Consider the following 13621-nt stretch of genomic DNA (forward strand, 5'->3'; position numbering starts at 1 on the left):
GTGGAACTTGTCTCCAGCTCCTATCCCAAGTTACTGCTCTGTGCCTACCCTCTGTCCCGTGCTGGAGGTGTCCCTTGCCCTCTGCCCACACACCGAAGTCTGATCATTGTGGGCAGCAGCATTTGCTGCGTGAGTGTGAGGCTCCCAGCTGATACACAGAGCAGGCAACAGCTGGGCTGTACACAACCTGATACAACAGTGTCTTCCTCTGATCTTTCCAAGCCAAGGACTTGCTTTAATTTCTGCAGTTAATATTTGAGTTAAATGGCTCATGACTAACCGATGGAACTAATAATCTGCAGGGAGCAGGTAGTTTTTCTCTTCCACTGCTGCTATTGCTAGCCAAGGGTCAGCACCCATTTGTGAGGGATGAAGGCAAACAGTTGTTTGTTTTTAGGATGTTGGCAAGACTTCTCCACAACAGCTGTTAGAAATTAGCAGTTTGCAGGTAAGGTTCTGGAGAAAAGAATTTTGTGATTGTTTTGAACACAACAAAAGCTTATAGCAAAATCTGCTCAGTAACACATTTTTTGCTACCACTAACTGTGCTCATAAGGTCATGTTTTGCCCTGCTGAAATGCAGCCAGTTTAGGGGTTCTGAGTGGCCAATGCTTTCACAAGAGAGAGGAGAGCAGGACTGGTGATTTAGAGTCCCTGCAGTCTGCAGGTCTTTCAGCTGTGGAAAGTCTTTTTTTTTTCTTTCACTGCTAGTAAGTCCCACTAACTTAAGGTTGGTTTCCAAAATAGAGCACAGAAATGTCTCCCTGTGCATCAGCTGTCTTTACACTGCTGCTCTCTCACACACTAAGGTGTTCCACCAGAAATGAACACACTGCCAAGCAGGAGGAGGGGAGAAGTGGATAAGAGTCCATTTCAAAAGAACATAAACTAGTTCCAGCTCCTAAGAATAATTTTCATTCCATTGTTAGAGGGGGATAAAATATTTAACAGCCTTCAGTACCAACCTAAGGTCTTTGCTTAATAATTAGAGCTGATATTACCCATGGCTCTGCAACCTGAGGGTGCAGAGTTACCTTTAGTGGGAACTAGGATATCTAGCAATCATTCACCCATAAATCACTCATTGCATTTTCATGTAAAACTTCCAGGTTAAAACACTTGCAAACAACAGCTCCCACCTGGAAAAAATACAGAGCAGATAGTGTCATTTACTCCACAATCTTGCTAGGGAATAAGAGAATAGGACTTAGCCCTATTTCTGTTTAATGTAAAAGGAAGACTGAATCTACCTTGCAATTGCCTGTATCTGCAGGCAGAAAATCCAATGAAATCCATTGGACTTTTCTGGCATAAAAGCCTGGACAAACAGTATGTGAATCAGCTGCCCATTCAGTCAGCCCATGATGGATGGGGATGCGACCCAAGAAAGATGCATCCACGTATAGCAGACATTGGTATTTTCTTACATCTTATTGGAGTAGACCTGAGCTTACAGTGGGGGAGGAATTGTTCCTACTTAACATCTTCAGAGGAGTTTAGGCACCTAACTAACTCCCATCAAAATCAGTGAGGGTTAGACCTTTAACCTCAGAACCCAATCCAGCTTTTGCTAGCATCTCTTGCAGTCTGATATCACTTTAATGGGATTTGGAGCAGGTTTATAATACAGACGGAGAGCTGTTTTCTTTCCTTCAGGAACTTACTGCCTCTTGTACACAAAATTAAAATGCACAATTAGATTTCCATTAACTTAGAGCAAATTCTGCTGAATTGATCTGAACCTCCACGTATTCCAATATGAGATCATACTTTAAATGCTCAGCCTGAACATAAATACTTAATGTCATAAATACAGTCTGAAATATTTGATCCACTTGGCAGTTTAATTGATCTACTACAGAGACTGACAGGAAAAATTAAATTAGTTCTGTCTTGTCTCTGCCAACATTACATTTCAATTGTAATGATATTTGATCTACAATTTTGGTTGTGGACCTTTCTGCGCAGTTCCCAGGTTCAGTTTCAGCTTAGAGTGAGATGGGAGTGGGGCTCATATTGATACGTGAGTATTTAAAATATATGTTTTCTATTTCAGCCCAACAGTTTAAAGGATTTAACAGGCAGTCCTTCCAAAATGCAGAAACTCAGTTCACTGCCTCTTGCAGTATTTGTGCATGTTAGTATTTAATGTGAACAGCTGAATAGCAAGCTAAATAGGGGGAGGGAAGGATGGAGGGGGAGGGAAGGATGGAGGTGGAAGTGAGGAAAAATTCACTTCTAAATTCTCACTAGCCAATGCATTCTATTTACTTTGTGGTGAAAATATTACGCTCATATTAAATATACTTTTTTTTTTTTTTTTTTTTTTTTTGTTATAGTCACATAGGTTTGCTCGAATTCTAAGTCCTCAAAACCTCTAAAATCACTTCCACAAAGGTTGGAAGGTCAACAACAACCTTGAGTTCATAGTGTCATTTGCCAGTGAAAGATGATTCCAAAGGAAGCTCCCTCTTGCTCTTCATATATGCTGCCAACATTATGTCTATTGGAGCCTGAGAAACAAGTGGGTAAAACATAGGTGATTTTATCCAAACCTTTTAGAGCCATGAGATAAAAGATTCAGAAGAATATGAGAGATATGGACTTAAATGCTGAAATGGGGAGACACCAGATACTTCCAGCGTCATTTAGAGTAGCCTGTTGAAGTTGTGAAGTTGTGGAAAAGGCATTTGTCAATCAGAACTCACTTGCTAATTTGCTGTTTTATGTGATCTGCCACGGTCACACACTGAGAAAAGTCAGTGTGTCTGTAACTGAGTACAAATTAATGACAGAGAAAACAGAGAAACTCCTGAGTTCTGATTCCAGTTCCCCAGTCTCAAGGTAAACAGAAGTACTTCAATTCAGTAAGCACCAGTTCAGGGGTAAGTCAGGTTCTTGAACACTTTTTTCTCAGCCTGCATAGCATAATGCTGTTGGACAAATTCTCTTCATCTTTTCATAATAGAAATCAAAATGTAATGGATGAACAGCTCTAGCTGGGGTTTCTTTGTTGGTATGGGGCTTTTTTTTTCCCCTGGATACTGCAATTAAGCTTCCCCTAATAGGAACAACAGCAACCACGGCAGCAACAAACCATAAAGGAACGTAATCAATGATGCCCTGGAATATCCACTTTGGTGGGCATAATGCAGTCTTGCTTTTCTATCAGCGAGTGGTGTGGAGGTGCCATAAAAACCAACTGAGCTATAACTTACACAGAGTAGAGCCAGGAGTGAATTATGAAAGTAATTCCCTGACAAGTGTAATTATTTCTCTCCTCGTACACTGCACTTTGAATCACAGGGTCTGGGGAAATTTAAGCGGAAGGTAACAGATACACTTTTGGCCTCAGCCACCAGAAATGGTAGAACACTTCCGCTAAAAACCGGAGATTCTTGTTTACACCCATTAATAACATCTTCTGCATTAATGAATTGCATTCATGCTGTCATCCATTAAGAAGGTACTTTGAGGTCTTTCTGTGCACAGAATGCTAGCTTCTCCTGATGACTCTACTGTTATACAGCCCATAAATAAAACAAGTATTTTCCCTTCATATTTGAGGTCTGCAATTAAATCTACTAAATGGACTGCAGATGCACAGTTTACTGTAAGTGATTCATCTTGGAAGACCATGGAAATGTCGAAGTCACCACAATGAAGTAGCATAGTTGTCAAATTAGGACAATTTCAGAAAATAACAGCCAAAATTTCATCCATGTGAGTTAAACTTCTTCCAGACTATGAGCAGCAGTGAAGAACTAAAACCCTGAAGTAGGAAGCACAATAACCCACCAGTATTATGACATTATGCTAATTATTCAAATGAGAAATTGCACAGGGAGAACAGTTTTCTGCTCAGTTTCCAAAGGAGACCCAGTCTCATGTTCCAGCTGTATCCACCAGCTACCCAGAAGCAGCATGTGTGGGACCCAGGAGTGTTGCTCGTTGAAGGGCTGCAGAACCACACAGTGTGAAGCAAGCCTACAGAGCACCATGCAGCCTGTCCAAAAGCAAAGCTGCTGCCCTGTGCTATGCTATCCTGAGATTTCTTGTCTTTGCTAGACTGACTTCATCTGAGAAGCTGTGCTTGTTATATTCTTACATTATGAATTATATCCAGATAGCATGTACCCTAGGTACTTTATGCAGCCTTGGAAATCTGGGGCTGGAGCCAAACCATCAAAGTCAGAGAAGGAGAGAGGTATTAGTTTCTTTATAAAAGACAGAGAATTCTCAGGTGGCAGAATGAAAACGGTCCCTGAGAGATTAAATAGTTGTTAATTAGTTACATCACCATCATCACTTGTTATTCACTATATTGATTTTAATTGTCTTCTTCTAAAGCATCAGTCAAATATTACTCACTGACACCAACAAAGTGTTGGCTCACAAGTCCAACAAAGCACATCTTGCCTCCTCAAAAGAAAACAGCCTAAACTTTCCAGTGGTGTCTGATGTGCTCAGAGTGCCCTTTTGTTTGCAGATAGTTTTTACAGTCTTACTGGAGAATGCCAGAATTTCTTTCCCAGTTGAGAGAATACACATCTATTTACAGGATTCACATAGAGGACCTCTTTATCAGTATTTCCTTTGAAATTTGCATAGAAGAAAGTCTATGCATCCACTGCTAGTGAAATGTCTTTGTCTCTGGAGGAATTATTTTGCTTTCAAAAGCACAAAGAATTCCTGGTAGTTTCAAATTGTGGTCAGCATGAAGAGAGGTGCCAGGAAGAGCTCTTAGCCACATGACTTTTCAGTAAAATATGCAAAATCTTGTGGGGGAAAAAAAAAAAAGAAAAAAGAAAGCAAAATATTGGAATTTTATGCCCTGTGTTCAATTTGATGAGATTTTGTGTTGCTCAAAGTTCTCTGCTCTCAGAATCATCATGGTAGAGCTCAGTCAGTATTTCTGTTGCAAAATGAGACTAGATTCTGAAGGGAGATGCTTCAGAGACTTTATAAAGGTACAGAAGAACACCGAGTCATTTCTACCTAAACATGGGGTCAGCTCTCCCTTGAGAGATCTGAAGTTGTACAAACCAGCTCCCACCTCAAAGAGGGAAGTGAGAAGGAGAATGAAACTCTGAATTGAGCAAGACAAAGAAGGCCACGTAAAGGCTTTGTGAACACTGAGCCTTTCTCTGTTCTTTCCTTCCTTCTCACAGCTACACTCTCTTCTCTAAGACCTGTGTGAGAGCTCGGTTGTGCTCCCAGTCGCATTAGTTTAGAAGGACGATCATTCACTTGTGTTTCTGTACCAGAGTAAAACAGAACGTGAATCATGCCTAAGATCCTTTTGGTCTGCACTGGATCTTTAGAGATAGTCCTGCTTCTGACTGCCAGTTAACCAGAGGGAAGCACAGTTCTGCTATGAAAAAGACCCAATTCCAGTCCAGATGAATTGCTCTTGGAGAAACAGGGAAAGGGAACTTACAGAGCAGAGACAAGGAAAGAGAAGACATAATTCCACATGTAAATACTACAAGATGTTACATTTATTCTCTGCTTGTATAAATGAAACTTGCTACCTTACAGTGAAATCCTTCCCTCTTAACACCAAAGCCAACATTTGACACTTCTGAGACCTAGCTGCAGAAGACAGGAGCAGTTCAACCTAGCAAGCATGACTACATGCCAACAGGCATACACAGAGCTAATGATAGGATCTGCAGCTGGGTTTCTTAAAATCATAATACCCTACAATATGCCCATCTCCTTGCACATATCTAGAGACTTCTAGAGTCACACAGGAAATGTAAACCAAAGTGTCTTAGCAAGGAACTGAAGGTGTAGCTGAGAAATTCATCATACACACTCCAGATAGCTGCCCATCTCTAGCCGAATTACAAAAAATCTGTATTTTCATCTGGAAACGGAGTTTCAGGGACACTGTCTGTTAACCTGGAGAACTGACTGCCTAACGATTATATTTGCCTGAGATTCGGGAACAGGATTTTTCCTGCCCCCTGAACTGCTATCAAGCAAAAAAAGGAGCAGATTATTAGTTTATCAATTTAGTGACTGGTCTGTAAAATCACTGAGAAGATGATCCATAGGTCTTCCAAATAAATAAAACTTTAAAAATCCTCGTGACAAATGTTTCATTTGTCTATTTTTATTTCATTTTGCTGAGCAGCAATTTATTTTTATCATTTTCCTTAAAATTTAGCTACATTTGGGCATGAAACATGAGGATGCACTGATACATTTAATAAATAAATAAATAAATAAAATTTAAGGAGAAAAGCAGCCACTTCTACCTGAAATTATTTACTCAACACAATCAGACCTATTTTCACACCCAGGATGACATATGTCAGCAAATGGTTTTTTGCCCCCCTAACATAGCTTGTATCTACTCCAGAGAGACTGTTCCTGCCCAGTAGAGAAGCTCATGGTCACAGAGCAGAAGCGGAAGGGACTGCACAGTCCCACAGCCACTGTCTGCCACAGTGTTTGGATTGATTGTCATCCTTTGAGCTCTAGGGATTAGGTCACTCCTCTGTGGCCTTTCTTGAATCAAAATCACCTACCAAAATGACACTTGCTGTGCCTTATGCTTTTTTCAGAAAGATGTGGGGATAGAGAGAAGAAAGGATGGGAAATTATACTTAATGCGAAACTCAGCAATTCAAATCTTTTTTTTTTTTCAGGAATACACTTTGCACTGATTCAAGTGGAAATACTCAAGAGGAGAATGAGGTATGCCATGGAGCATAGCAGAAGACTATAGAGGACTTCAGCTTTCAGAGCAGAAGATCCTCAGTGGGGAAATTTTCCTCACAAGATCTTGCACCACACTGAGCACAAAGCAAAGCTACGTGCCACTTTGTGCTTGGCAGTGCTATGAGACTGTACATCCTATAAATCTATAAATTGAATTCATCCTGCTTACACCCTTAGTCTTAGAAATTACTAGACTAGGAACAGCTAATGGATCAGCTGGCGATTTATTTTTAAAAGATGCATACTGCTGCTTTTTGCAGACCAAAAGGATATGGACACTGGATGTAAGCATCCCAGTGCCTTGGTCCCATGTAATGTGGAATTACTTTGAATAGTTCTCTGTCCCCATGCACTGGCCGTGTTCAAGTTTTCAGGAGGTTGCGCTGGTCAAGAGGAGAAAGGTCTAAGAGTTGCAGAGAAATACTGCAAAGGAAACTGCATGCGAAGAGTAGATGAGGTATCAGTAACAGTGCCAAGCAATGTATAATGCAAAAGGATGTGTATAATTAATTTATTAGCATAAATTTGACTCTTTAAAAAAAAGAACACATGCAAAGAAAACTTTAAAGGACCAAACCGTACCTGCCTGGTGGCAAACCCTGACCTCACTAACAATAACTGAGCAAAATGATCTTATCTGCAAATTATGCTACCAGAAGAGAACCATTCCTGTACACACAGCATCAGTCATTTCAAATACCACCAACTGCAAAAGAAAAGATCTACCACATACCAATGGCTTTTCACTGGCAAAGGTGGGAGTATCCACCAAACATGATGGAGCTGCTCTTTAAGCTGCTATCTGAAGTTAAAGTCACTTACCTTTTAGAGAAGCAACGTGGGATAAAGCTTGTGCATAGGTGGCTGTGTTGAGAAGAGTCCCAGGCAGGCAGGAGGGGAAGAAGGGTCCTGCAGGACCGACTGCTCGACTCAGGCTGAGGGAGAGGATAAAACAGCTTTCAGAACTAGAACAGCTGACTCCAAAAGCAGTGTATGTGCATGCACACCAACATGCTCCCCAGGGCAGTGATCATGGCACTGAGCTTGATGAAGTTTGAAAAGTGTCCAGACAACACTCAGACATATGGTCTGACTTTTGGGGGGCCTGGTGTGGAGCCTGGAATTGGACTCAGTGACCCTTATGGATCCCTTCCAGTTCAGGATATTCTGTGGTTCTATGATTCTGTACTGCTGTCTTGAGAACCAACTGGAGGGAACTAAGCCTGGGTAACATCAGCCTCCCACAGCCACCAGTTCCTCACACCCACATGGGCATAAGGGAGTTGATGGTGGTTCATCTTCCAATGGTTTATAATGAACTTGAAATTGATACTATCCAGGTATAGGCTTAGCATCTAGCAATGCGTGTATGTACATAAACACAATGCCTGTCCCAAAGAGCAGCAGCTGATTATTCTTACCTCTGCTGGATCTCCAGACTCTCTTTTTTATTCCTGGTTTGATCAGCTGGAGAAGGGGAATTTAAGTTCCTGACAGGAGGTGCCACCTCTGCCATTGCTTCCTTAGAGCCCTCTTGGTCGGAAGCCCCCCTCTCTGTTTTCCTCCATTTAGCTCTTCGATTCTGGAACCACACCTGGAGCAGGAGATCAAGCCAGGCTGAGTGCCATGTTTAGCCAAATGTAAAGCAAGTCAATAGTTGATGAATTTTTACTCTGGTGAGGATAAAATTTCCCCTTATTTGTGTCCATGTTTTCATCCTAGATGAGTCTTAATATTACATTTCTCCCTTGAATATTTATCTGTATGGAAAACAAGCCAAAAACAGGTCCAGGAGTTTTAAGGGCTTTTTTAGCTACCTTGGAGCAGATGCTCTGAAAGCACCATGTTTGAGGTGGAAAATGCCAAACCTCCCTTGAGGTCAAGGAATCCACATTTTAATACATGACTTCAAGTATAGGCAAGATTGTTATTATTCTCCTCCTCCAACTCCATTTTAGTTAGCTGTCTTTTAATTGCATATATCAGCAAACGTTGAATAATGATTTTATCTATATTCTAAATTTAGAGCAGTTAAATGCAAAGCAAAATGCAGACACTTCCTTGCGTCTTAATTGAATGAAGGTCACAGCTATAACAACATTTAATTGAGCTATTTTTCATTATCATATTTTAATGACTTTGCACTGACAGTTCGCCTGCTTCTGAGGAAAGAGCATGATGAAGTCGTTTATTTCCCTATTTAGTTATTGTTTGACAACATCATCTTCGATTAAGACTCTGCTTTATAGCACATTAATCATATTTGAATGAGCAAGGGGTATAAATGTAAACATATCTCCCATCCTCTGTGTTTCCCCATGTTCCTGTATGAAAGCAGGCTAAACAAATGCTTGCATCTATTGTCTGTTTGCATAATAGCCAACAACAAGGCTAAACACCCGTCCTCAGCAATCCAATTGTCACCACCCCTATCTCACCCTTGCACCTTTCAGGAAGAAGTTATGATCTTCCACTTCTGAATGCTCAATAATTGTCCCATTTATCTCAATTTGCAGTTCAGTCTTTAGACACCAATAGTCAAAATGGCATTTTTTATTATTTTTTTAAGCCAGTACCTACAATGCAGTGGCAAAAGGAGATTTTCATTTCCAAATAATAATCAGCTTAATTTGCCCGCATATGACCAATGATTCATGTTCAGATTTAATAATCAGGATCGCATAATCTGATTATAGGAGAAATAATTTGTTTACAATCCCCAATTTACTGCGGTGAATTCCATTATCTCTCTTCAGCCATTGGGTTTTAAGAGATACTAACATGACCCTAGGGAACAAAAGGCAAGCTATTATATTTTCTACAATTAGATCTTTGCATAGTCTTAACCCCAAGCACCTAAACAAAAAAAAGGAAGAAGAAGAAGAAAAAAAAAAAAAACAGAAAAAAACAAAAACAAACAAAAACAGAAACAGCAAGCAGAAAAGCCCCATAAATAAAATGAATACATAATCGGGTTAAAAAAAATGACTTGCAAGTCAGTGGATACCTGCAGAGTTGTTCTCTTACAACTGCTGGAGTGCTGCTCTTAGTAGTGCTTGCAGACACTCAGACAAAGTCAATCTCTGAGTACAGGAAAAAACACCAAACATTTGGGCCAAAAAAAGAAAAAAAATAAAAGGAAGAGAAAAGGGGGGGAGAGGGGGAAAAAAAGGGGGGGAAGGGGGTGGAATGAAGGAAGAAAGGAAGGAAAGAAGGAAAGTGTGGAAAAGAGAGAGGAGAAAAAAAGAGTGATCATGGCCAATGGCATTCATCGGATCTTATAAAAGGCATGGGAATTGCTCTACAGGCTCCTTAGCCATCAGAATTAAGTGTTTCAAAAGTAGAGGAAAGGGAAAAAAGTTGAGGAGGTGGGAAGGCTCCTGCTGGCCTCAGGGCTCCCCCAGCTTCCCCAGCCCATGGCCCGCAGTGGTCCAAGTGGTCGCCAGAACCACATCTCAGCTCTTTTCTCCATGCACACCCCCTCCAAAAGCAAGGAAATGGATGTGCATGGATGTAATTTAGTACCTTGGAGACGCGGACAAATTAGTGTAGAACATTATCACTAGTTAATTATGAATGACCGATTAATCAACCTAATCTAATATTCCACATTATGTTGATGTTATTAAAGTGCATCATGAAAATGACAGATCGTCTTCATTTGCGTTCTTTGGCCAAATGTGCACTCTGCAGTCATGATGTCAAGAAAAAAAAAAAAAAAAAAGAAAAAAAGAAAAAGAAAAAAGTTTGCTGGTTTGAATCCCCGAGAGTTCAATCATCCCCAGGATGTTTACCTGCACCCGGGCCTCTGTCAGGTTGATTTTCATTGCCAGTTCTTCCCGAGTGAACACATCGGGGTAATGGGTTTGCGCAAAAACCGCTTCCAGTGCTTCGAGCTGGTGGAAAGGAGGAAAGTGGAGGCGTCAGGGGCAGCGCTGGAGTGAGGGGATCTCCTGCCCCTCGGGGCGGAGAGGATTCGGCACAGAACAGGGGAAAGGGAGGCCGGGGAGGGCAGGAGATCGCGCTCCTACCTGCTGCAGGGTGAAGGTGGTGCGGTTACGACGCTGCTTCCTGCGCAGGAACCCGTCGTCGAAGTCGCCGGCGGAGTGCGCTCCGAAGGGGGCAGCGCCTGCGGGTGAAGAGCCGCGGTGGGGTCGCGGGGCAGATGGGGGGGCGATCCCATCCTGCCCCAGCTCACCTTCCCCATGGGTGAGGGGCAGCCTGCCTCCTGGAAAGGCTAGATTTCGGGTTACTTAGGTTTCTAAACAGCGGAAGGTGTGTGTGAGGAGGGGTGAACCCTCCCGGCCGGGTGCTTCAGGGGGCCCGAGGGGTTGACTGAGCACGAGTTTGTCCCTGTAGGAAGGCTAGGAGAGGGAAGGCAGCACATTGGGGTGCCTTGCTTAAACATCACTGCCATTCCCTTCCCTTCCCAGATAACGCAGAGTAAAACAACCAAACGAACAAGCAAACCCCGACAAGCCCTCAAGCCCCAGGCCACCAGGCCTGCAACACCACTGAGGTTTCTCCACAAACTCCCTCTCAGAGCCCCCCACCCGTGTCCCACGGCCCCGCTCCAGATCGGGCCATCGGGGCTGGGCAGCGCGCTCAGCCCGTAGTACCGCTGGGGAACGGCCCTCTTCCCCTCCTCGCTGCAGCCCTTGACCATGCTTCTCGCAGAAACAAACGCCGTCCCGGTGACCCCGGAGCCTAGTCGCCTCCCTCCGGGCATTTCAAAAGACAGCCTCAGAAAGGCCTTTTCTGTTGCCGCTTCTTGGATTTGTTTTTGGGTGTGTAAGGAAGCGGCGTTGCTATTGTCACTTGGGATGCCGCACGCCAGGCGCTGTAACCCCGCACAGGGCAGCCGGGCTACCCCCCTCTCCACTTCTGCCGCCCTCTGTCCTCGGGGGCCGCTCCCCAGCTCCGGCCGCCAACAACAACCCCCACCGAACAGACAGAAGCATGTTTCCAAAGCTCTCTGCCAAAAACTAACGAACAAAGCCGCCCAGGCTCTCGGTGACGCTCAGCACGGCTCGAAACAACTTCGCGGAGCACACTTCGCAGCCACCTTCCGTGCGTGCCCGGGGTGGCCCCGCCCGTTGCGAGGTGGCAGAGCCGGGCCGGCTCCTGCACAGCGCTGCAATGGGACAAGGAGCAGGGCAGGGAGCGTTGGGGGTCGGGGCCGAGGGAGGGAGCGGGGGCCCGCACCGAGCTGAAGGTATATGCGGGAACGACACGGGGAAACCCCGAAGGATGCCTTTTTTTTTTTTTTTTTTTTTTTTTTAAAAAAAAAAAAAAGAAACAAACAAAAAATTAAACAACCCACCTGATCAAAAGCATCCTCACAAATAAAGCACTCAAAAAGGGAACCCTCCCAAATGTTTCTTTTTCTCTCTCTTTTTTTTTTTTTTTTTTTTTTTTTTTTTTTTTTGTGCGTGTGTCTGTTTGATTATTTTTTTTTCCAGCCGTGCCCCGTGTTTCCCCATCCTCCCGCAGAATGTTTGTAAAATAACATGAAAGATTTATGCGGTCCCTTTGGCTAGATGGAGGAGGCGTGACCACGTCCTGAAAGTGTCCCGATTACAGCCATGACACCAACATCTGTGCTGGGAGGGGAGAAAAGCATCTCTTTCGTAGCCTGAGGCTCAACTGCGGGATCGCTATCCGCGAAGGGGAGGCAGGTGGCAAAACGAGGGAGGGGTAGGGAGGGGGGGGTTGCTGGATTGTAAAAACAAGGCCTTTCCAACAGGAATCAAATTAAACAAACCCAAAACCATGCCATCTTTCTTTCCACCTTGTGACAAGAGGGAGGGGGGCAAAGGGTTGTGTTTGCTCTTGGAAAAAGACGAGGCGCTTTCAGATGGGGCTGTTTCTATAGATCCGCATCTCATCTCGGCACGCTCCCTGTGCGAGGACAGCCAGAGCGCAGTAACCCCTCCACCCCAGCACATACGAACCCTCAGCCCCGTCCTCGCACGGCCCCACTCACCCTCGAGCTGCGGGGGGCAGTGGAAGTAGAACATGGCCCCGCTGCCGGGCCGCCGCCCGCTGACCCCCGCGTCGGCACCGCGTCCCCCGCCGGGCACCGCCGAGGGCTCTGCTGCCGACCTGGGGACAGAGAGGGAAAGAGCAAAGCAGGTGAACAGCCAGAAGGAAACACCCTGAAACTCCCTGGTGAGCCCAGAGCCAGCCCAGAGGGGGCAGAGAAAGTCCTATCTAAAGCTGCTTGCAGTGAGCTGAAAAGCCAAAGACAGAACACTCCATGGTAGGTGCGCAGTAATCAGAACCAGCAAAAGTTTGTTGCTTCTTTTTTTTCCTCTGCTTTCTTTTTCCCTTCAAATAGCAAACTGTCTACCTTATCATTCTGCTATCTTTGCATCTATCCATGCATCCACCAATCCATCTTTTTATCTCTTCCATCCATCCATCTATGCATCTGTCTATCCACATATTTATCCATCTTTCTATCAGTACATATAATCACTTCAAAGATTTCCCTCAGGAGTAAATAATAATATAAAGAAAAACACTTACTTAGAGCTAGGAATGAGCTGTTTAACAGACAAATCAAACAGGACTGTTTTACCTAAAAGAAACAGCAACAAAACCTAAAGGCTGTCTTCTTTCTAAAGCATCCAAATACACACTGGGAGCTGTGATCAGGTTGGAAACCAATGTCCTCAGCAAGAAAAAAAAAGTTCAAATTTACATGCAGTCATATAAAAAAATCCAGAAGACAAATAAAAATAGTAATCCATACCTAAACCAAACTGAAGTAAAAATCACCAGTAAGGTTTGGGATATTTTGCACTGGAATAAGGTGCTGTGAATTGTTGGCTGCAGAGACAGAAGGGCTCTGTGGAGTTCTGGAAGTGGCCAGATGTCTTTATAT

At 43.6% G+C, this 13621-nt stretch overlaps 1 protein-coding gene across 1 annotated transcript in view; it reads right to left on the reverse strand.

Moving 5' to 3' along the window:
* The window catches only part of DRGX (dorsal root ganglia homeobox), a 14498-nt gene extending 989 nt beyond the window's left edge, over positions 1–13509 (reverse strand). The window contains exons 1-6 of the mRNA XM_072340817.1: positions 13490–13509; positions 12719–12837; positions 10764–10861; positions 10527–10628; positions 8154–8326; positions 7555–7667 (exon numbers count right to left, since the gene is read on the reverse strand). Coding sequence (XP_072196918.1) covers positions 7555–7667; positions 8154–8326; positions 10527–10628; positions 10764–10861; positions 12719–12752 — 520 coding nt within the window. The 5' untranslated portion in view covers positions 12753–12837; positions 13490–13509. The remainder of the gene's footprint in view (positions 1–7554; positions 7668–8153; positions 8327–10526; positions 10629–10763; positions 10862–12718; positions 12838–13489) is intronic.
* Between the last annotated feature and the right edge of the window lie 112 nt (positions 13510–13621).

The sequence above is a fragment of the Excalfactoria chinensis genome, chromosome 6 (genome assembly GCF_039878825.1).
Source record: "Excalfactoria chinensis isolate bCotChi1 chromosome 6, bCotChi1.hap2, whole genome shotgun sequence".
Taxonomy (NCBI): Eukaryota; Metazoa; Chordata; class Aves; order Galliformes; family Phasianidae; genus Excalfactoria; species Excalfactoria chinensis.